At 47.7% G+C, this 25255-nt stretch overlaps 1 protein-coding gene across 1 annotated transcript; it reads left to right on the forward strand.

Annotated features, from left to right (window-relative positions):
• Positions 1-300: 300 nt before the first annotated feature.
• Positions 301-25186, forward strand: gon4lb (gon-4 like b). Its single transcript, XM_079165260.1, has 29 exons — positions 301-395; positions 990-1352; positions 1434-1508; positions 3402-3452; positions 3548-3592; positions 3713-3811; positions 3991-4092; positions 4692-4832; positions 4929-5157; positions 5555-5656; positions 5770-5810; positions 7503-7633; positions 9621-9870; positions 10390-10476; positions 14289-14475; positions 14557-14707; positions 15411-15561; positions 15691-15807; positions 16438-17523; positions 19305-19551; positions 19634-19791; positions 20391-20588; positions 21509-21652; positions 22554-22862; positions 23311-23409; positions 23498-23576; positions 23661-24723; positions 24872-24974; positions 25046-25186. The coding sequence occupies exons 1-29, from the start codon at positions 372-374 to the stop codon at positions 25160-25162; spliced, it is 5949 nt and encodes a 1982-aa protein (XP_079021386.1). The 5' UTR covers positions 301-371; the 3' UTR covers positions 25163-25186.
• Positions 25187-25255: the final 69 nt, after the last annotated feature.

A 25255-nucleotide genomic window follows, 5' to 3' on the forward strand; every position in this document is an offset into this window, starting at 1 on the left:
TACATATATATATATATATATATATATATATATATAGCTTAGTATTGAATGCACAATAAAGAGGTATGTTTCTACATGGCACTAGGCCCAGTTTAATATAAAACACAATTTATACAATATATATAGTCGGGGGTCCCTGCTCCATCTCTCTATCAGTTTGGGGTCCTGTTCTAGAATATAAACTCTACATTATGATGATTAAAAAACATCCAGTACAGCAGGAGGCGCTGTGCACCCTTCACAGTGAGACGCTCCGCTTTTATTCTGAAGGACTTCCGCCGGAAGTCGTATTTGTTGTTGGTGGAACAGAGAGGCTAACTGAGCTAGCAGGAGCTAACGCAGCTAACACAGCTAACATGACGGAGTAGCTGATGGCTACTGACGGCAGTCTCAAGGTAAATCTTTAAGTTGTATTACAAATAACAGATTCTGTTGTTCGATGCTTCCGGTTCTGTGTTATTATTATTCTTACTATTATTATTATTACGGCTGAAACTTGGCGCCTCCAACATGAAAAACACGGAACAGTCACTGCGCATGCTCAGTTGTGTGTTAGCTTAGCTACGGCTAGCTGCTAACTGCTATTATTATTATTAAGTCTTTGTAAAGCTTTGAGCTGACTGAGTTATGTTTGTACCAACAGAGAGACAAATGAGGAGTGTTTTCTCTGTTATGGTTCTTAAGTAGCATTAACATAGCATTAGCATTAAAGCTAAACTAGAGTTAGAGCGTAAATAATACTTTACACTGTACTACACCTCAGAGGTACATACTGTACTTTATACTGTACTACAGCTCAGAGGTACATACTGTACTTTATACTGTACTACAGCTCAGAGGTACATATTGTACTTTATACTGTACTTCAGCTCAGAGGTACATATTGTACTTTATACTGTACTTCAGCTCAGAGGTACATATTGTACTTTATACTGTACTTCAGCTCAGAGGTACATACTGTACTTGTATTGATGGGTTATGTCTTCCAGCAGATGGAGAGGAGGCGTCCAGCCCAAGAGGACATTTGTCCTCTGCAGTCTAAATCTTTGAGGACGGACGGAGAGACCGTCGTCTTCAAACTAGACAGGAAGTGTCCGATGTCTCGTACAGGAAGTTCCAGACAGGAAGAGGAGAGAACACCTGTCTCAGGTGACACAGAAGTAGCAAACTGTGACATCACAATGGCACGCGAACACGTGGGATCCTGTTTAAATAAAGTTTGGTTGAATCCACCCGTCGACGCGGTCACCAGCGAGGCCAGTGAGGACGAACTGGGACGACTGGACATCGACCTGGACAGGAAGTCCAAACAACACAACCTGACGTCCAGCAACGTGCGCGCCATCCTGCACGTGAGTCTCACACACACACACACACATATATACACACACGCGTTGTGTGTGACATGTCACATGTTGTGTGTCCCCTGTCAGGAGGTGATAACCCATGAGCGTGTGGTGGCCATGATGAAAGCTGCCATCAGAGACACTCAGAACCTGCCGATGTTTGTAAGTGTCCATGTTGTCTTTGTCCTGCAGCTCTGTTCTCTACCTGTTCAGGTACTCTGTTCTCTACCTGTTCAGGTACTCTGTTCTCTACCTGTTCAGGTACTCTGTTCACTACCTGTTCAGGTACTCTGTTCTCTACCTGTTCAGGTACTCTGTTCTCTACCTGCTCAGGTACTCTGTTCACTACCTGTTCAGGTACTCTGTTCACTACCTGTTCAGGTACTCTGTTCACTACCTGTTCAGGTACTCTGTTCACTACCTGTTCAGGTACTCTGTTCTCTACCTGTTCAGGTACTCTGTTCACTACCTGTTCAGGTACTCTGTTCACTACCTGTTCAGGTACTCTGTTCTCTACCTGCTCAGGTACTCTGTTCACTACCTGTTCAGGTACTCTGTTCTCTACCTGCTCAGGTACTCTGTTCTCTACCTGTTCAGGTACTCTGTTCACTACCTGTTCAGGTACTCTGTTCTCTACCTGTTCAGGTACTCTGTTCACTACCTGTTCAGGTACTCTGTTCTCTACCTGTTCAGGTACTCTGTTCACTACCTGTTCAGGTACTCTGTTCTCTACCTGTTCAGGTACTCTGTTCACTACCTGTTCAGGTACTCTGTTCACTACCTGTTCAGGTACTCTGTTCACTACCTGTTCAGGTACTCTGTTCTCTACCTGTTCAGGTACTCTGTATACTACCTGTTCAGGTACTCTGTTCTCTACCTGCTCAGGTACTCTGTTCTCTACCTGCTCAGGTACTCTGTTCACTACCTGTTCAGGTACTCTGTTCTCTACCTGCTCAGGTACTCTGTTCTCTACCTGTTCAGGTACTCTGTTCACTACCTGTTCAGGTACTCTGTTCTCTACCTGTTCAGGTACTCTGTTCACTACCTGTTCAGGTACTCTGTTCTCTACCTGTTCAGGTACTCTGTTCACTACCTGTTCAGGTACTCTGTTCACTACCTGTTCAGGTACTCTGTTCACTACCTGTTCAGGTACTCTGTTCACTACCTGTTCAGGTACTCTGTTCTCTACCTGTTCAGGTACTCTGTTCTCTACCTGCTCAGGTACTCTGTTCTCTACCTGTTCAGGTACTCTGTTCTCTACCTGCTCAGGTACTCTGTTCTCTACCTGTTCAGGTACTCTGTTCTCTACCTGTTCAGGTACTCTGTTCTCTACCTGTTCAGGTACTCTGTTCTCTACCTGTTCAGGTACTCTGTTCTCTACCTGCTCAGGTACTCTGTTCTCTACCTGTTCAGGTACTCTGTTCTCTACCTGTTCAGGTACTCTGTTCTCTACCTGTTCAGGTACTCTGTTCTCTACCTGTTCAGGTACTCTGTTCTCTACCTGTTCAGGTACTCTGTTCACTACCTGTTCAGGTACTCTGTTCTCTACCTGTTCAGGTACTCTGTTCACTACCTGTTCAGGTACTCTGTTCTCTACCTGTTCAGGTACTCTGTTCACTACCTGTTCAGGTACTCTGTTCACTACCTGTTCAGGTACTCTGTTCACTACCTGTTCAGGTACTCTGTTCACTACCTGTTCAGGTACTCTGTTCTCTACCTGTTCAGGTACTCTGTTCTCTACCTGCTCAGGTACTCTGTTCTCTACCTGTTCAGGTACTCTGTTCTCTACCTGCTCAGGTACTCTGTTCTCTACCTGTTCAGGTACTCTGTTCTCTACCTGTTCAGGTACTCTGTTCTCTACCTGTTCAGGTACTCTGTTCTCTACCTGCTCAGGTACTCTGTTCTCTACCTGTTCAGGTACTCTGTTCTCTACCTGTTCAGGTACTCTGTTCTCTACCTGTTCAGGTACTCTGTTCTCTACCTGTTCAGGTACTCTGTTCTCTACCTGTTCAGGTACTCTGTTCACTATAAACTGTGTTTTCTTTCTTCCATCAGGAGCCAAAAATGACTCGATCCAGACTGAAACAGGCCGTTCAGCAGGGACAGGTGAACTCAATCTCCCACAATCCTCTCTGATACTTTCAACTTTCAAAACAAGTCTGTTTAATCTGGTTGTCCTTTATCTGTCTGTCTGCTTACAGCCACTGAACTGGAGTCTGTCAGCATTGAACGCAGCCACGGCCAAGGTCTGTCTGTTCAGTTCAAATTAACTTTATTGGCATTAATGTTCATGTTATATTACGGCCAAAGATAAAATACATTTTATGAAGCAATGACTTATTTTGTTCTGTCTTTCTCTCCTGCAGCCTCCTCAGTTTGTTGACATTGATCTTGAGGAGGATGAAGACTCGTCAGATGAAGAGTATTGTCCCGATGAGGAGGAGGAGGAAGACACGGCAGAAGAGGTGGGTCATTCTGTGACCTTTAGTGTCTGTTTTACATTCAGACTGTTCAGATGATGTAAAGTACTTTGTGTGTGTGTGTGTGTGTGTGTGTGTGTGTGTGTGTGTGTGTGTGTGTGTGTGTGTGTGTGTGTGTGTGTGTGTGTGTGTGTGTGTGTGTGTGTGTGTGTGTGTGTGTGCAGACCTTCCTCAGTGATGCAGACAGCTTGGCTTCACCTCTCAAAAAGCATCAGGGCTCTCAACCCAAACTATTGGCAGATCAGAGGCCAGATGAACCCCGACAGGTAACCGACCCCTGACCTCCTGCAGGTACCCGACCCCTGACCTCCTGCAGGTACCCGACCCCTGACCTCCTGCAGGTAACCGACCCCCTGACCTCCTGCAGGTAACCGACCCCTGGCCTCCTGCAGGTAACCGACCCCTGACCGCCTGCAGGTAACCGACCCCTGACCTCCTGCAGGTAACCGACCCCTGACCTCCTGCAGGTAACCGACCCCTGGCCTCCTGCAGGTAACCGACCCCTGACCGCCTGCAGGTAACCGACCCCTGACCTCCTGCAGGTAACCGACCCCTGACCTCCTGCAGGTAACCGACCCCTGACCTCCTGCAGGTAACCGACCCCTGACCTCCTGCAGGTAACCGACCCCTGACCTCCTGCAGGTAACCGACCCCTGACCTCCTGCAGCTAACCGACCCCTGACCTCCTGCAGGTAACCGACCCCCTGACATCCTGCAGGTAACCGACCCCTGACCTCCTGCAGGTAACCGACCCCTGACCTCCTGCAGGTAACCGACCCCCTGACATCCTGCAGGTAACCGACCCCCTGACCTCCTGCAGGTAACCGACCCCTGTGGGAACCCTGACCTCTGACCTCTTTTATAGAGATCTCCAGAACGCCTGGGGGAACAGTTGATGACCTCCCCTCCTCATCACCTCCTCACTGCTCCGGAGTCTTCCTTCCTGGAGAGACTGAATGCTGTGGAGGAGGAGCTTGACTGCAGCCCTGCATACACCTATAACCAGGTAACCCAACCACCCCCCACTCCCCAGCACCCGCCCACCTCTATGCACCTGTCTGTCTGATTGACTACCTGTCTCTCTCTACTGTCTGTCTCTCAGTCTCTGGACAGAAAAGCTGATGATGATGGTAGTCATGAAGGCTCCAGCTGTTTGGCGTACCGTACGCGCTCCAAACTTCGTCTGGTTAACGTTCCTCTGGGTCAGCTGGAGGCGGCGCTTCTGGCCCCAGACATCACTGCTGACATGTACGGTGACAGTGCCGCCCAGCGGGAGGAGGACCGTCATTGGACGAAGTGGCTGCAGGGCCTCATGGCCCCCGACAGTGAAGGTCAGATGTAAATACATTCCGGTCTAAGTGTAAAACGTGTATCCCTTGAGTTTGATTCACAGTGCAGCACTGAGGCTTCAGTACACTCTCAGGTTTAATTATGAATCAGGATCTATCCCTTCAGATGTGTCTCTGAACTGTTGATACTGTTATTTATATGATCTTCCAGCTGTGGTGGAATCCATAGTGTGCTCGTTGTTCGTCTGTCAGCCGGAGACAGTTTCTGATATTGGAACTAAAAGAAGTTCCCAGTTACAGCTTTGACAAGTCATCTGAGACAGTCTTTGTTGTTTAGATGAAGACAGATGATTTTTCAATTCAATTTATTTTAGTTTTGTATAGCCCAAAATCACAAATTTGCTTCAGAGGGCTTTATTGAATCTGCTTGTTTTCTCAGAGGAAGCTGATGACGATGACGACCCAGAGTACAACTTCCTGGATGACCAAGATGAACCCGATCTGGAGGACTACAGGACGGACCGTGCAGTCCAGATCACCAGTATGTATTGTAGACTGGGTCTAGGTCAAGGCCCGGAGGAGTTTTTCGGGGTCCACAGACCCTGTGTGTTTTGTTTTGTCCTCCCCTCTGTGTTAACACTTCTTCTTTTTCAGAGAAGGAAGTGAATGAGCTGCTGGAGGAGCTCTTTGATACAGTGAGTTGATTTTTACCAGCTTGTGTTTCTAATGATTTCTACGAATGATTCACGATGGTGAGTCGAGACTTTGTGACGAGTCAGGACTTAGTTAAGAGTCGGGATCTAAGAACAAGTCAGGATTTAGTCAAGAGTCAGGATTTAGTCAAGAGTCAGGATTTAGTCAAGGGTCGTGACTTAGTCAAGAGTCGGGACTTAGTCAAGGGTCGGGACTTAGTCAAGAGTCGTGACTTAGTCAAGGGTCGTGACTTAGTCAAGGGTCGTGACTTAGTCAAGAGTCGGGACTTAGTCAAGAGTCGGGACTTAGTCAAGAGTCGGGACTTAGTCAAGGGTCGTGACTTAGTCAAGAGTCGGGACTTAGTCAAGGGTCGTGACTTAGTCAAGGGTCGGGACTTAGTCAAGGGTCGTGACTTAGTCAAGAGTCGTGACTTAGTCAAGGGTCGTGACTTAGTCAAGAGTCGGGACTTAGTCAAGGGTCGTGACTTAGTCAAGAGTCGGGACTTAGTCAAGGGTCGTGACTTAGTCAAGGGTCGGGACTTAGTCAAGGGTCGTGACTTAGTCAAGGGTCGTGACTTAGTCAAGGGTCGTGACTTAGTCAAGAGTCGTGACTTAGTCAAGGGTCGTGACTTAGTCAAGAGTCGGGACTTAGTCAAGAGTCGGGACTTAGTCAAGGGTCGTGACTTAGTCAAGGGTCGGGACTTAGTCAAGGGTCGGGACTTAGTCAAGGGTCGTGACTTAGTCAAGAGTCGGGACTTAGTCAAGGGTCGTGACTTAGTCAAGAGTCGGGACTTAGTCAAGGGTCGTGACTTAGTCAAGAGTCGTGACTTAGTCAAGGGTCGTGACTTAGTCAAGGGTCGGGACTTAGTCAAGGGTCGTGACTTAGTCAAGGGTCGTGACTTAGTCAAGGGTCGTGACTTAGTCAAGGGTCGTGACTTAGTCAAGAGTCGTGACTTAGTCAAGGGTCGTGACTTAGTCAAGAGTCGTGACTTAGTCAAGGGTCGTGACTTAGTCAAGGGTCGTGACTTAGTCAAGGGTCGTGACTTAGTCAAGAGTCGGGACTTAGTCAAGGGTCGTGACTTAGTCAAGAGTCGGGACTTAGTCAAGGGTCGTGACTTAGTCAAGGGTCGTGACTTAGTCAAGGGTCGTGACTTAGTCAAGAGTCGGGACTTAGTCAAGGGTCGTGACTTAGTCAAGGGTCGTGACTTAGTCAAGAGTCGGGACTTAGTCAAGGGTCGTGACTTAGTCAAGAGTCGGGACTTAGTCAAGGGTCGTGACTTAGTCAAGGGTCGGGACTTAGTCAAGGGTCGGGACTTAGTCAAGAGTCGTGATGTTTCGTGACTTTGTGACTGAAGGACTGAAGAGAAGTTTCCGAACAACGTTTGAGTGAATGAGAGAAACTGAAACTTTCTCCTGTTGTTTCTTTGCGAGTTCTTTTTACACTTGGCGGCGTTTTTCAGTATTGATTCAAACGTCATTGTCACACAATTGTTGGGGTTCATTTATAAACAAGTCTTTTTCATGTTTCCTCTCAAACACAGTTTCCTTCAAACATCTGTTACATTTCTCCTGCTGAGTTTCAACTCAAACAAGGAGTCTGGTTTTAGTTCCTTAGTTCAGGAAGTGTTTGATCAACAAGGCCGTTTACACTGATGTCAGCTATATGTACAGCTCCAGGAGGAGGAGGAGGAGGAGGAGGAGGAGGAGGAGGAGGTGGCAGCTGAGGAGGAGGAGGAGGAGGAGGAGGAGCAGGACGAGGATGTGGCAGCTGAGGAGGAGGTGCCATCACAGAATGGACCAAAATTCAACATCCCCCAGGCTTTACGGTAAGAGTCCCAATGCATGATGGGAGGTCATACAACTACACAAACACATCATCACAGTTATGTTGATATCTGGTCTGGTCTGATCTGGTCTGGTCTGGTCTGGTCTGGTCTGATCTGGTCTGGTCTGGTCTGGTCTGGTCTGGTCTGGTCTGGTCTGATCTGGTCTGATCTGGTCTGATCTGGTCTGGTCTAGTCTGGTCTGATCTGATCTGGTCTGATCTGATCTGATCTGGTCTGGTCTGGTCTGGTCTGGTCTGATCTGGTCTGGTCTGGTCTGGTCTGGTCTGGTCTGGTCTGGTCTGATCTGATCTGATCTGATCTGGTCTGATCTGGTCTGGTTCTGGCAAATTAAAAAGTAGCTTACATCAGCAGCCTGTACCGCCGGCGTCACGGCACTAAATCCAGCTTGTGTTGCGTTAATAAAAATCAATATGACAACATGATTAGTATGATATTAAGTTTGTTTATAAACTTAATAGACTTAGACTTCTTATTTAGTGTTTACTGGCTTCGAGTGGACTGGAGTCTCTCAGGGTCTTTCTCAAACCGGACCCTCCCCACTCTGTGACAGACTGAACTCTCATAGCTGCATGAAACTTCCCTCTCTCTGGTGGAAACAGGAAGTGTCATAGCGTTTCATAACCATGGCTTCATGTGAAGAAGGAACTGTTAAACTCAGGACTAACAGGAAGCTGCACCAGTAACAGGAAGCTGGTAGATTCGCCTCGTTATGGAGAAAAATCATTTCATCAATTCGGTTTATTCGGAATTTGCTTTGGTGCATAAACAAGAAACAGAAATATAGAACAGAAAAAAAGTACTATGACAATATAAAATATATATAAAAAATATTTCTATTTAAAAACTGCATCAAATGTATCAGGAAGGTTTACAGCATTAAGAATAAAATGATGTACAAAATACAGAGAAAGTGAAGATATGAAATGAAACTTACTCCCGTGCTTCTTTGGTGGCATTTGTCTTTTTGTAATCATCTCGTTTTTAACTCCTGCTTGGTTTTCCCTGTAAATATATACAACACCGAACAATCTAATGAACACGTCCAGCGTCTCTAAACTAGATACTTGACCCTGAATAGAATTTAACTTTTGAGTTGTTCTGGCTGACAATATTAAATGTTTGTACAGGTGGTCTCACAGAACTACATTTGTACGTCACGTGACGACCACAAAACGCTGTTGCTGCATTCTCTCTAGTGTCCACCAGGGGGCGACTCCTCTGGTTGTATAGAAGTCTATGAGAAAATGACTCTACTTCTCTCTTGATTTATTACCTCAGTAAACATTGTAAACATGAGTTTATGGTCTCAATCTCTAGTTTCAAGTCTTCTTCAATACAGCGTGATGTTCATTTAGTAAATGATGGTCCATTTAGAGTCACACAGACCATAAAGCAGGGGATGCTTTAGGGGCGGGGCTACACAGTGATTGACAGGTCTCTACGTCACTCCTCCTCAGTCCAGATGTGGTCACTTCCTGTTCACTGGTTGATAAAAAAAACAAGATGGCGACGAACAAAACGAAGAACTAGATGCTTCAAAAAGTTCACATCCACTATATGGTGGACTCTATGTGAAGCTCTCACTGAGTGGAGGGTTTAGAGAGTGAAGGGGTTTGAGAAAGGCCCTCAGTCTCATGACGCTGCTGATTCAGAGTGACGCCTAGTGATAAAACACCGGTCCAGTCCTGGTTTTAAAGTTTTGACACCGGTCCAACCTCATCGTGTACACGAACGCATCCACACCGTGACATAAATCCTCCTTTTGGGACGGTGCAGCAGAGAAGTGCTGTGACTGCTTGGGTAAGGAGGAAGAGAAACGTCCTCTGCTGCTGCTTCTTCTTCACACAGAACCCACGAAGAAGAATCCAGCTGAGAGGAGACATCCCGTGTCCGTCTTCACACGTCGTACGTTTGTATCGAGTGCTTCCTGTGCGACGTCTGTTTTGTCCCTTTCTGCTCTCCGTAGTTTCGAGGCGCCGTTGGCCGACATGTTGACGGAGCGACGGCGAACGGTCAGGAGACAGTACGAAGCTCTGCAGCAGAAGAGAGCCCTGCAGGACACGACCAACCATCAACGTGACAACGTGGCCCAGAAGGACACGCCCGGCCCACAACCGGACGCCGTCAGTGCTGTCTTGGTGCTGCAGAGCCGCGTCCACCAAGTCCTCCACCTGGACTACACCCAGAAACTACAGCTGCAGCAGCAGATACAGCAGGTAGTGTACTGTCTCACATAATGTCCCCCAATAGGGTCCTCTACCGTCTCACATAGTGTCCTCTGGTGTCCCCCAATAGGGTCCTCTACCGTCTCACATAGTGTCCTCTGGTGTCCCCCAATAGGGTCCTCTACCGTCTCACATAGTGTCCTCTGGTGTCCCCCAATAGGGTCCTCTACCGTCTCACATAGTGTCCTCTGGTGTCCTCCAATAGGGTCCTCTACCGTCTCACAGTGTCCTCTGGTGTCCCCCAATAGAGTCCTCTACCGTCTCACATAGTGTCCTCTGGTGTCCCCCAATAGAGTCCTCTACTGTCTCACATAGTGTCCTCTGATGTCCCCCAATAGAGTCCTCTACTGTCTCACATAGTGTCCTCTGGTGTCCCCCAATAGGGTCCTCTACTGTCTCACATAGTGTCCTCTGATGTCCCCCAATAGAGTCCTCTACTGTCTCACATAGTGTCAGCCTTTCATGTTTTTGTTGACTGTAGACTAGAATGCGTCTCTCTCTCTCTTCCAGCATGTGCAGCTGCTGACTCAGGTTCACCTGCTGTGTCGCCATGTGGACGCCCTGAACCACGAAACCTGCATCACTAAACACTACCTGGTTAGTAAACACTACCTGGTTAGTAAACACTAACACTACCTGGTTAGTAAACACTACCTGGTTAGTAAACACTACCTGGTTAGTAAACACTACCTGGTTAGTAAACACTACCTGGTTAGTAAACACTACCTGGTTAGTAAACACTAACACTACCTGGTTAGTAAACACTAACACTACCTGGTTAGTAAACACTACCACTACCTGGTTAGTAAACACTAACGCTACCTGGTTATTAACACTACCACTACCTGGTTAGTAAACACTAAACACTACCTGGTTAGTAAACACTAAACACTACCTGGTTAGTAAACACTACCACTACCTGGTTAGTAAACACTAACGCTACCTGGTTATTAACACTACCACTACCTGGTTAGTAAACACTAAACACTACCTGGTTAGTAAACACTAAACACTACCTGGTTAGTAAACACTAAACACTACCTGGTTAGTAACACTACCACTACCTGGTTAGTAAACACTACCACTACCTGGTTAGTAAACACTAACACTACCTGGTTAGTAAACACTAAACACTACCTGGTTAGTAAACACTAACCACTACCTGGTTAGTAAACACTAACACTACCTGGTTAGTAACACTACCACTACCTGGTTAGTAAACACTAACCACTACCTGGTTAGTAAACACTAACACTACCTGGTTAGTAACACTACCACTACCTGGTTAGTAAACACTAAACACTACCTGGTTAGTAAACACTAACACTACCTGGTTAGTAACACTACCACTACCTGGTTAGTAAACACTAACACTACCTGGTTAGTAACACTACCACTACCTGGTTAGTAAACACTAAACACTACCTGGTTAGTAAACACTACCACTACCTGGTTAGTAAACACTAACACTACCTGGTCAGTAAACACTAACACTACCTGGTTAGTAACACTACCACTACCTGGTTAGTAAACACTAAACACTACCTGGTTAGTAAACACTACCTGGTTAGTAAACACTAAACACTCCCTGGTTAGTAAACACTAAACACTACCTGGTTAGTAAACACTAACACTACCTGGTTAGTAACACTACCACTACCTGGTTAGTAAACACTAACACTACCTGGTTAGTAACACTACCACTACCTGGTTAGTAAACACTAAACACTACCTGGTTAGTAAACACTACCACTACCTGGTTAGTAAACACTAACACTACCTGGTCAGTAAACACTAACACTACCTGGTTAGTAACACTACCACTACCTGGTTAGTAAACACTAAACACTACCTGGTTAGTAAACACTACCTGGTTAGTAAACACTAAACACTCCCTGGTTAGTAAACACTAAACACTACCTGGTTAGTAAACACTAACACTACCTGGTTAGTAACACTACCACTACCTGGTTAGTAAACACTAAACACTACCTGGTTAGTAAACACTACCTGGTTAGTAAACACTAAACACTCCCTGGTTAGTAAACACTAAACACTCCCTGGTTAGTAAACACTAAACACTACCTGGTTAGTAACACTACCACTACCTGGTTAGTAAACACTAACACTACCTGGTCAGTAAACACTAACACTACCTGGTTAGTAAACACTACCACTACCTGGTTAGTAAACACTACCACTACCTGGTCAGTAAACACTAAACACTACCTGGTCAGTAAACACTACCACTACCTGGTTAGTAAACACTACCACTACCTGGTCAGTAACACTAACACTACCTGGTCAGTAAACACTAAACACTACCTGGTTAGTAAACACTACCTGGTCAGTAAACACTAACACTACCTGGTCAGTAAACACTAACACTACCTGGTTAGTAAACACTACCTGGTCAGTAAACACTAACACTACCTGGTTAGTAAACACTACCTGGTTAGTAAACACTAAACACTACCTGGTTAGTAAACACTACCACTACCTGGTTAGTAAACACTAACACTACCTGGTTAGTAAACACTAACACTACCTGGTTAGTAAACACTACCACTACCTGGTCAGTAAACACTAACACTACCTGGTTAGTAAACACTACCTGGTCAGTAAACACTAACACTACCTGGTCAGTAAACACTAACACTACCTGGTTAGTAAACACTACCTGGTCAGTAAACACTAACACTACCTGGTCAGTAAACACTAACACTACCTGGTTAGTAAACACTACCTGGTTAGTAAACACTAAACACTACCTGGTCAGTAAACACTAACACTACCTGGTTAGTAAACACTACCTGGTCAGTAAACACTAACACTACCTGGTCAGTAAACACTAACACTACCTGGTTAGTAAACACTACCTGGTCAGTAAACACTAACACTACCTGGTCAGTAAACACTAACACTACCTGGTTAGTAAACACTACCTGGTCAGTAAACACTAACACTACCTGGTCAGTAAACACTAACACTACCTGGTCAGTAAACACTACCTGGTTAGTAAACACTACCTGGTTAGTAAACACTAAACACTACCTGGTTAGTAAACACTAACACTACCTGGTCAGTAAACACTAACACTACCTGGTCAGTAAACACTAACACTACCTGGTCAGTAAACACTAACACTACCTGGTTAGTAAACACTAAACACTACCTGGTTAGTAAACACTAACACTACCTGGTTAGTAAACACTAACACTACCTGGTTAGTAAACACTAACACTACCTGGTTAGTAAACACTAACCACTACCTGGTTAGTAAACACTAAACACTACCTGGTTAGTAAACACTACCACTACCTGGTTAGTAAACACTACCACTACCTGGTTAGTAAACACTAACACTACCTGGTTAGTAAACACTAAACACTACCTGGTTAGTAAACACTAACACTACCTGGTCAGTAAACACTAACACTACCTGGTCAGTAAACACTAACACTACCTGGTTAGTAAACACTACCACTACCTGGTTAGTAAACACTAACACTACCTGGTCAGTAAACACTAAACACTACCTGGTTAGTAAACACTACCACTACCTGGTTAGTAAACACTAACACTACCTGGTCAGTAAACACTAACACTACCTGGTTAGTAAACACTACCACTACCTGGTTAGTAAACACTAACACTACCTGGTCAGTAAACACTAACACTACCTGGTCAGTAAACACTAACACTACCTGGTTAGTAAACACTACCACTACCTGGTCAGTAAACACTAACACTACCCGGTCAGTAAACACTAACACTACCTGGTTAGTAAACACTAACACTACCTGGTCAGTAAACACTAACACTACCTGGTTAGTAAACACTAACACTACCTGGTCAGTAAACACTAACACTACCTGGTCAGTAAACACTAACACTACCTGGTCAGTAAACACTACCACTACCTGGTTAGTAAACACTAACACTACCTGGTCAGTAAACACTAACACTACCTGGTTAGTAAACACTAACACTACCTGGTCAGTAAACACTACCTGGTTAGTAAACACTACCTGGTTAGTAAACACTAACACTACCTGGTTAGTAAACACTAACACTACCTGGTCAGTAAACACTACCTGGTTAGTAAACACTACCTGGTTAGTAAACACTAACACTACCTGGTTAGTAAACACTAACACTACCTGGTCAGTAAACACTACCTGGTCAGTAAACACTACCTGGTTAGTAAACACTACCTGGTTAGTAAACACTAACACTACCTGGTCAGTAAACACTACCTGGTTAGTAAACACTACCTGGTCAGTAAACACTAACACTACCTGGTTAGTAAACACTAACACTACCTGGTCAGTAAACACTAACACTACCTGGTTAGTAAACACTAACACTACCTGGTTAGTAAACACTAACACCTCTTGTCCCTCCAGGAGGAGCTGCAGCAGTTTGCCAGCCGTCGGGAGGAGGTTTTCCTCCCGAGCAGTTTCAGAGTGGGTAACCTGCAGGGGGCACTGAATCTCCTTCAGGAGGTGGAGCAGAGAGCACAGCCTCCTCCTCCTCCTGCTCCTCCTGCTACCTCCAGACGCTGGCTCCCCAGGATGACACCTGCTACCAACAGTAAGGAGGGAAATCTTATGTTTCTGATAATGTTTGGTTGCTCCAGCAGCTTGTTCTAGTTGTGGTTCTGGCTTTGTTTAGGCCTCGCCTTCCCTCTGCTGCCCGCTGATGCCGCTTGGCTGCTTGCCACCCGTCCCGTCTTCCTGTACCCAGAACTACTTCCTGTCTGCAGCCTGGACCCCGCCATCCACCCCCGACACCACCGGAGTTTTTACACTGCAGGAGAGGACGGGTACACGTACACTAACACACAAAGTACACACACACATATATATATATATACTGCATATCAGTGGCGGGCCGTGCATTTTATACCTTGGCCTTCAGTGCTGTCCTACTACTACTAAGTTCTGCTAGCTGCTCCTGCTTCACAACAGTCACGCTAGCCTACTGACCAATCACGCTGCACGTAATGCTGACGTAGCTGTAGGCCAGCTAGCAGCTCTGACACGTCAAAGAATACGCCCAACATGTCAAACTAAAGATCTGATTGGTTGAACACTATGACGATCAACAACATCGTCCCCATTCACTTAACCTGCACATGGATTCACTGGTGAGTCTGCAGGCCTGGGGCCTCTCTTCTACCTAGAGACACAGAGGTGAACTCTGATTGGATCAAAGCTCTACTTAAAACAAGCTGCACTGAAGCAGAGCAGCTGAGGAGCACAGTAGCTGTGCAATGAGAACATGAGATAATGAGACAAATATTTATATAAATTATGATACATGTAGTGTATTTAAGAAACATTATTAAATTATAAAATAGCTCTAACTTTGTGATTCTGTTTAGACCAGCAGAGAAGGCTTTGCAGGCCCTGACGGCCACCACTGCTGTGTATATATATATATATATATATATATATATATAGAGAGATATAGATATATATGTATTGTACAATAACAATAACGTTTCCCATCATGCCTCTGTGCAGGCTGATTGTTCTGGGTCTGAAGCACTTCGAGGGGACGATCCAGTCGGACCAGCTGATCAGCTCCTACCTGCTCTGTAAGACTCGATGGAACTTCAGGAAACACATCAGAGAGATGAGCGGCCCAAGAGCACCACGCGGCAACGTCATCAAGGTGACATCACTGTGACATCGCTGTGACATCATCACACACACTGACTGACATCAGCAGCAGCTGTGACCATGTCCTCTGCAGTCGGACAGTTGTAGTTAAAAGTTTTGTCTTCTCGTCGTGTTTTTTCAGATGTTCCTGACGCAGACGGTTGCCCCCCCGCTGCCGCTCGCCTGCAGCAGAGTTGAGCCTGGAGACCGGCGCCCCCCGGTGGACAGAAACACTGCCAACATGCCCAACTGGCTCACGGTTGGACAGACTAATTCTAATTCATGTGTTAAAGCTGCATTCTCTCTAGTGTCCACCAGGGGGCGACTCCTCTGGTTGTATAGAAGTCTATGAGAAAATGACTCTACTTCTCTCTTGATTTATTACCTCAGTAAACATTGTAAACATGAGTTTATGGTCTCAATCTCTAGTTTCAAGTCTTCTTCAATACAGCATGATGTTCATTTAGTGAATGATGGTCCATTTAGAGTCACACAGACCATAAAGCAGGGGATGCTTTAGGGGCGGGGCTACACAGTGATTGACAGGTCGACACCACAGAGTTGCTTTAACGCTCTGTTTCAGAGTACGATGGTAAACTGGTAGCGTCTGCTTCCTTTGGTCAGATTTAACATGGAGTCTAATGGAGCCGTTGGTTGAGTTCATGTCGCTTTCAGGCTCCCTGAGCCGCATGTGTAAGTCTGTTGGATTCCAGAGACACATGTCTGCGACCGGCACAACGTTTCCTACGTTTTGACCAAAAATGGTGAATGAAGAGTAAAAATCGTGGGAATGAGAGCAACTTGTTTGGAAACATTACAGAATAATGTTCAGTTCTACAGTCACCCTCGACTTTACTAACTGTGGTTCTCTTTTGGTTCTCACCTGCAGAACAGTCAGCTGATCATCCAGAAGACCCGACACACCTCCACCTGTTACCCCCCCTCCCTCCCCGTTGGATGCACCCTGAGGCTCCACCCCCACTGGCTCAAGAAGTCGGCCCATCTGCCTCCACCCCCACACAGACGTCTCTTCACCTTGGCCCACAATGCATCTCTGCTGCCGCTCGCCAAAGCCCCGGCAGACAGACAGGCGATGGACTCGCCGGTTGACGGGCAGACAGAGAGACAGTCGAAGACGGCGGCAGACAGACAGGTGGACGTGCAGCCAGTCGGCTTCCTCTCCCTTCCTCCTCCAGGTGTGACGTTGCTCTCTGGCTCCCCGGCTGTTGCTCCACCTCCTGACTCTGGGGCCGCCCCATTGGCTGCTGTGCATGCAGTCCCCGCCCACCCAGTGTGTGCAGACTTTATCCAGTCCTGCCTTCCTATTAGTCGGAGGACGCCCCTCCTCCTCCCCCTCCCCTCCCTGGCCCACCCGGACACCGCAAATCCCACAATGCTTTGCTCCACTGACCCCGTGAAGCCGGGGTACTTCCTGCTGCAGATGGTGAAGGCTCCGCCCACTGTCAACTCCCAGCACGCTCTGGAGCGAGAGATCTACAGACCAATCACAGAGGAGCGAAAGGAAGCGGAGCACACGTCCACAAGGCCACTGGAGGAGAGACGGGTGGAGGAGGAGAGTTCAGCTTCAACATCAACACTGAGTCCTCCGTCGTCCTGTGCAGGAGACGAGGAGGAGAACTGGACTGCTCTGGGTGTGGCCAGTTTGAACGGAGGAGAAAACACTGGTGGAGAGGAGGAAGAGGGGAGAGATCTGGGAGGTGCAGGAGGAGGAGGAGGAGGTGGAGAAGAGGAAGCAGGCGGGGGAGGAGAGGAGGAGGAGGAGGGACAGATGGACGACGGGGGGGGAGGAGGAGAGAGGGACGAGGATGGAGAGAAGGAGAAGGATGAAGATCAGGACCGACCGGGCGAGGACGAAGAGGAGGAGGATTTTGATGACCTCACGCAGGATGAAGATGAGGAGGAAGTGATGTCATCGGCTTCAGAGGAGTCGGTGCTGTCAGTTCCTGAGTTACAGGTAACCTGCTGACCTCTCTAGGAGACCACGAAGCAGACCTCTCTAGCAGACCTCTGACCTCTCTAGGAGACCATGAGGCAGCTGACCTCTGACCTCTCTAGGAGACCATGAGGCAGCTGACCTCTGACCTCTCTAGGAGACCATGAGGCAGCTGACCTCTGACCTCTCTAGGAGACCATGAGGCAGCTGACCTCTGACCTCTCTAGGAGACCATGAGGCAGCTGACCTCTGACCTCTCTAGGAGACTATGAAGCAGCTGACCTCTGACCTCTCTAGGAGACCATGAAGCAGACCTCTGACCTCTCTAGGAGACCATGAAGCAGCTGACCTGTGACCTCTCTAGGAGACCATGAAGCAGCTGACCTCTGACCTCTCTAGGAGACCATGAGGCAGCTGACCTCTGACCTCTCTAGGAGACTATGAACAGCTGACCTGTGACCTCTCTAGGAGACCATGAAGCAGCTGACCTCTGACCTCTCTAGGAGACCATGAGGCAGCTGACCTCTGACCTCTCTAGGAGACCATGAAGCAGCTGACCTCTGACCTCTCTAGGAGACTATGAACAGCTGACCTCTGACCTCTCTAGGAGACTATGAAGCAGCTGACCTCTGACCTCTCTAGGAGACCATGAAGCAGCTGACCTCTGACCTCTCTAGGAGACTATGAACAGCTGACCTGTGACCTCTCTAGGAGACTATGAAGCAGCTGACCTCTGACCTCTCTAGGAGACCATGAAGCAGCTGACCTCTGACCTCTCTAGCAGACCACGAAGCAGACCTCTGACCTCTCTAGGAGACCATGAGGCAGCTGACCTCTGACCTCTCTAGCAGACCACGAAGCAGACCTCTGACCTCTCTAGGAGACCATGAGGCAGCTGACCTCTGACCTCTCTAGGAGACCATGAAGCAGCTGACCTCTGACCTCTCTAGGAGACTATGAACAGCTGACCTGTGACCTCTCTAGGAGACTATGAAGCAGCTGACCTCTGACCTCTCTAGGAGACCACGAAGCAGCTGACCTCTGACCTCTCTAGGAGACTATGAACAGCTGACCTGTGACCTCTCTAGGAGACTATGAAGCAGCTGACCTCTGACCTCTCTAGGAGACTATGAAGCAGCTGACCTCTGACCTCTCTAGGAGACCATGAAGCAGACCTCTCTAGGAGACTATGAAGCAGCTGACCTGTGACCTCTCTAGGAGACCATGAAGCAGCTGACCTCTGACCTCTCTAGGAGACCATGAAGCAGCTGACCTGTGACCTCTCTAGGAGACTATGAAGCAGCTGACCTCTGACCTCTCTAGGAGACCACGAAGCAGCTGACCTCTGACCTCTCTAGGAGACTATGAACAGCTGACCTGTGACCTCTCTAGGAGACTATGAAGCAGCTGACCTCTGACCTCTCTAGGAGACTATGAAGCAGCTGACCTCTGACCTCTCTAGGAGACCATGAAGCAGCTGACCTCTGACCTCTCTAGGAGACCATGAAGCAGCTGACCTCTGACCTCTCTAGGAGACCATGAAGCAGCTGACCTCTGACCTCTCTAGGAGACCATGAAGCAGCTGACCTCTGACCTCTCTAGGAGACCATGAAGCAGACCTCTCTAGGAGACTATGAAGCAGCTGACCTGTGACCTCTCTAGGAGACCATGAAGCAGCTGACCTCTGACCTCTCTAGGAGACCATGAAGCAGCTGACCTCTGACCTCTCTAGGAGACTATGAAGCAGCTGACCTCTGACCTCTCTAGGAGACTATGAAGCAGCTGACCTCTGACCTCTCTAGGAGACCATGAAGCAGCTGACCTGGCTGGCGGCCGAGCGGCGGCTCTGTGCAGACGGCGACTCGGAGGAGGACCACTCACCGACCTCTCCCGGCTCCCAGGAGGAGGAGGAAGAGGAGGAAGAGGAGGGGCCTAAAGGGGAGGAGAAAGGAGAAAGGAGGAGCAGCAAGGTGGGAGGAGACGAGGAGATGCCATCAGGGGAGGGGACGCCCAGAGGAGGAGGAGGCAGGTGTCCCGGACGAGGACGAGGTCAGAGCCGTCTCTGGTAGACATGTCTGCTTCACTAAATGGCTCCTTACTGTGTTTTTTAAAGTCCGTGTTCTCTCTGCAGGTCGAAGCCGACCTCTTCGCGGTCTGAGGAGAAGTCGTCAGGAGCGTCACAGCAAAGACGCCGCAAAGCTGCTGCTGCTGTACGACGAAAACATCCTGAACAACGACCCGCACAGAGAGAGCAAAGACGTCGCGTTCGCCCAGAGTTACCTCAACCGGGTGAGGCCACAAACGATGACGATGCACAAAAGGTTCAATGAGCTCACAGCAGCCACCATTAAGAGTGAAGCACTTCATTATGAACATCTTTAGTCTCATCAAACCGCACTATGAACAGGTTGTGGTGTCGACCATCCACAACATGTTCATAATTATTGTTCTTTGAGTGGACCGACCTAAAGTCTTTGTGCTGGTCAGCTTTTCATCATATTTAGTCGTCCTTCCTGTATTGTTGGTCAAGTTTTAGTAGAAAGTGGAAGAGGAAGAAAACCATCATCAGATTATATTGAACATGGTTTCTATTGTTGTTAACGGTGGAGTCTTCATACATCTTTATACATTTCTCTATATGCACCAGAACTAAACACCCTCACAGCTGATTGGCTGGAATAGTGTTGTGTAGCTCGGTTTGAGACACTTTGGGCTGCGATCATCAGCGTCTTCAAGGTTTCTACAGAGTTGAGTTGGCGCTAACAGCTTAGCATGAGCTGCTAACAGCTTCTTTTCCCCTGAGGGAATCCAAACCATCTCATTGGTTGTCGCTATCACACATTAAAGGAAACAAACAGCGTTGAACCTTTCTCGCCGTGTGTCTTCAGGTGCGTGAGGCGCTGCAGGACGTACCTGAGCAGGTGGAGGAGTTTGTGGCTCTGCTGAGCGATTTTGAGCAGGTGGGAGACGGACAGGAAGTGATGTTGTTGTTCAGGAAGCTGCGCTGCATCCTGGGAGACCGGACAGACCTCCTCCGGGACTTCGCCGCATTCCTACATCCTGAGCAGGCGCTGCAGTGTGGACTGGTGAGCAGTACAGGTGTATCACGGGTAGAGCTGCAACTAACGATTACTTTAATAATCGATTAATCTGTCGATTATTTGTTCGATTAATCGATGAATCGAATACAAAAAACAAAAAACTAAAAAGCATTAATTTCCAACCCTTTAATCAGAAACAGAGCCTCAGTGCACATTCACAGAGCAACACATCTTCACAAAGTGCACAAACAGGTTGAACATCACTGAGCTGTTAAAGTCATTATTTAAAATAATAAGTGGACTAATATCAGGAGTGGGGTTCAGCGGGTTTAGACACTCGCTGATCCATCAGTGAACGGCTTTCAGGCCGATAAGCCCCGCCCCCTCTCCGGCGCGTCCAGCGTGATGCACGCGAATGAACACAAATAGTCCCCGGAGACACCGGCCGCGTTCATCGCGTTTGACCAAACGCGGTGAAGAGGTCTCTGGCGATCGCGACCAAACGCGATCGTTTGCGATCGAATGACGCGAAAATAATACAAATCACATAAATCAACTTCCGGTGTCGTCACGGCAACGTTTATACGCCGGTCAGCGTCAGCTACAGAACCGGAGTCCTGTTCCGTTATTCTGCTGCTGTGAACACTCACACATCTCCGCCACTTATTGAGTGGCGTAATAATCGCAGACACAACGAATCGATAATGAAATTCGTTGCCAACTCTTTTAATAATCGATTTTTATCGATGTTATAGATTCGTTGTTGCAGCTCTACATCACCGGTGTCTCACAGCAGGTGTTTGTAAGAAGTCCACAGTAACTGGTTCAACCTGCTGAAATGTTTCCTGTGAATAAAACCTCTGACTGAAGTCAGTGAACATCATAACTAGTAGTTCTGTATAATTGATAGATACGTTATTGATTACTTATAACCGATCACTGATGTAACTTTGTCCCGACTGCAGGTTGAAGAGCAGCAGGCGTTTGAACGCAGCCGTCGCTTCCTGCGACAGTTAGAGATTAGTTTTGGAGATAATCCGTCACATTATCAGAAGATCATCAAAGCTCTGCAGACCGGTCCAGACCTGAGTCCAACCAGCATCGACGAGGTACGCCCACAGTACAGACACCAGTTTAACCATTATCAATAACAGAACAGACACCAGTTTAACCATTATCAATAACAGAACAGACACCAGTTTAACCATTATCAATAACAGAACAGACACCAGTTTAACCATTATCAATAACAGAACAGACACCAGTTTAACCATTATCAATAACAGAACAGACACCAGTTTAACCATTATCAATAACAGTACAGACACCAGTTTAACCATTATCAATAACAGAACAGACACCAGTTTAACCATTATCAATAACAGAACAGACACCAGTTTAACCATTATCAATAACAGAACAGACACCAGTTTAACCATTATCAATAACAGAACAGACACCAGTTTAACCATTATCAATAACAGTACAGACACCAGTTTAACCATTATCAATAACAGAACAGACACCAGTTTAACCATTATCAATAACAGAACAGACACCAGTTTAACCATTATCAATAACAGAACAGACACCAGTTTAACCATTATCAATAACAGTACAGACACCAGTTTAACCATTATCAATAACAGAACAGACACCAGTTTAACCATTATCAATAACAGAACAGACACCAGTTTAACCATTATCAATAACAGAACAGACACCAGTTTAACCATTATCAATAACAGAACAGACACCAGTTTAACCATTATCAATAACAGTACAGACACCAGTTTAACCATTATCAATAACAGTACAGACACCAGTTTAACCATTATCAATAACAGAACAGACACCAGTTTAACCATTATCAATAACAGAACAGACACCAGTTTAACCATTATCAATAACAGAACAGACACCAGTTTAACCATTATCAATAACAGAACAGACACCAGTTTAACCATTATCAATAACTGATTATTCATGATATTGATCATTGTACTTTAGCTAAAGCTTCAAATGGCCACGCTGCTAAAAGGCCACACCCATCTACAAGCTGAATTCTGGGTATTTTTCGATGAGCTCCGCCCACCTGCTGCTCGCCCGGGGCAGTTCGAAGAAGCCCATTGGCCGGATGAAGGAGGGTGCGGGTCAGACGGCGGAGAGGGCGTCGGCCTCGTGTCAGGGGGCGTGACCGGCAGCGGCTTCGAGGAAGTGACGCTCCCAGAGCTTGAAGAGGAAGAGGAGGGGCTTAAGATCCAACCAATGACGAGCCGGCGCCGGAGGAGGAAGATGGCCCCCCACAGGGACTACAAGGTAACACACAATGAAGGGGTACCTTTAGTGGGCTTTCACTCATGGACTTCTTCTATAAAGACTGTTACCTGTGTTCTAGGACTGTGATTGGTCGGATAAAGACTGTTACGTGTGTTCCTGGACTGTGATTGGTCGGATAAAGACTGTTACGTGTGTTCCTGGACTGTGATTGGTCGGATAAAGACTGTTACGTGTGTTCCTGGACTGTGATTGGTCGGATAAAGACTGTTGCGTGTGTTCCAGGACTGTGATTGGTCGGATAAAGACTGTTACGTGTGTTCCTGGACTGTGATTGGTCGGATAAAGACTGTTGCGTGTGTTCCAGGACTGTGATTGGTCGGATAAAGACTGTTACGGGTGTTCCTGGACTGTGATTGGTCGGATAAAGACTGTTGCGTGTGTTCTAGGACTGTGATTGGTCGGATAAAGACTGTTGCGTGTGTTCTAGGACTGTGATTGGTCGGATAAAGACTGGCCTTGCCTCTGCCGTGACTCTAAGATCCGTGGACACAGGAGGAAAGAATGCTCTCGCTGCCACGGCAACAAGGTCTGTCCTCCACGTTTCAACAGCTGTGAATGTGAGACAGGTAGAGAGCCTCACCTGACCCGTCTCACCTGTTCAATATCCCACCCAGGTCTCAGGGGGCGTATCCAGAGCCATGAAGAGTCTGGACCCTCTGTACTCTCAGATAAGCTCCGCCCACGATGAACCAGGTAACAAAGACCTGGATCTGAAGGGGGACGACGACAGTCCAGACACGTACGCCGTATTACTAAACATGTTGATTCTGTCGACAGAACGAAGTGGTGCATCATGGGAAGGCTCGTTCCCTCTCATCGACGAGAAGGAGGAGGAGCTGGATGAGGAAGAGGAGGATGACGATGAAGAGGAGAGGAAGACCATCGAGAAGAAGCAAAGTCCGACAGTGAAGAGGAGCAGGAGAGAGGAGGTGATGGGGGACGGCAGCGCCTTCTCCATTCTCTCTAACCCCTCCTCCTCTACCACCTCCTCCATGATCCCCTCTATGACCTCCACCACCACCTCCTCCATGATCCCCTGTATGACCTCCACCACCACCTCCTCCATGATCCCCTGTATGACCTCCACCACCACCTCCTCCATGATCCCCTCTATGACCTCCACCACCACCTCCTCCATGATCCCCTCTATGACCTCCACCACCACCTCCTCCATGGTCCCCTCTATGACCTCCACCACCACCTCCTCCATGATCCCCTGTATGACCTCCACCACCACCTCCTCCATGATCCCCTGTATGACCTCCACCACCACCTCCTCCATGATCCCCTCTATGACCTCCACCACCACCTCCTCCATGGTCCCCTCTATGACCTCCACCACCTCCTCCATGGTCCCCTGTATGACCTCCACCACCACCTCCTCCATGATCCCCTCTATGACCTCCACCACCACCTCCTCCATGGTCCCCTCTATGACCTCCACCACCTCCTCCATGGTCCCCTCTATGACCTCCACCACCACCTCCTCCATGATCCCCTCTATGACCTCCACCACCACCTCCTCCATGGTCCCCTCTATGACCTCCACCACCACCTCCTCCATGGTCCCCTCTATGACCTCCACCACAACCTCCTCCATGATCTCCACTCCTTCGATCTCTTCCTCCATTTTCCCTTCTACCTCAGCTACCTCCTCTGTCTCCTCCTCCTCTATCACATCTCCTATTTGCTCCTCCTCCATCACCACTTCCTCCATCTCCCCCTCTGTCTGCTCCTCCTCCTCTGTTCCTCCTCGGCCAAGTCCTCCTCCTGACCTCCCGGTCTGTGCCAAGAACATTTCCCTGACGGCGAGTGGAGAGAAAGTCATCCTCTGGACCAGGTACGCCTCCTACTGGACCTCCTCTTGAGGGGGTCTTTTTAATGTCCCTCCTCAGGCCTCCTCTCTCCTCCTCAGGCCTCCTCTTGAGGAGGAGCAGCAGGAGGAACAGACTGAATTTAACCCTGTTGTCGTCGTCGCCTGTTTTCAGAGAAGCCGATCGAGTGATTCTGACGATGTGTCAGCAGGAAGGAGCCAATCAGAACACGTTCCAGGCCGTCTCTACTCTGCTCGGCAACAAGACTCCGAGCGAGGTGATTGGTTGCTTTCTGTACTCTGTGATTGGTTGACTGACCGGGTCAGTAACTCTTCCTCATACCTACAGGTTTCTCGCCGGTTTCGGGACTTGATGCGTTTGTTTCGGACGGCGGCTCGACAGACCAGCTCCGAGGACGAGGCTCCACCCACTCAGCCGGCAGCAGTCAATGAGGAAGAAGACTGATATTAACCAATCAGAAGAGCTGGCAGTTTTTTTTGTTTGATATTCCCAGGACTTTTATTGTGAAAGGACTCACACAGATGGTTTTACTGTACA

Source organism: Pholis gunnellus (genome assembly GCF_910591455.1).
Source record: "Pholis gunnellus genome assembly, chromosome: 8".
NCBI classification, from domain to species: domain Eukaryota; kingdom Metazoa; phylum Chordata; class Actinopteri; order Perciformes; family Pholidae; genus Pholis; species Pholis gunnellus.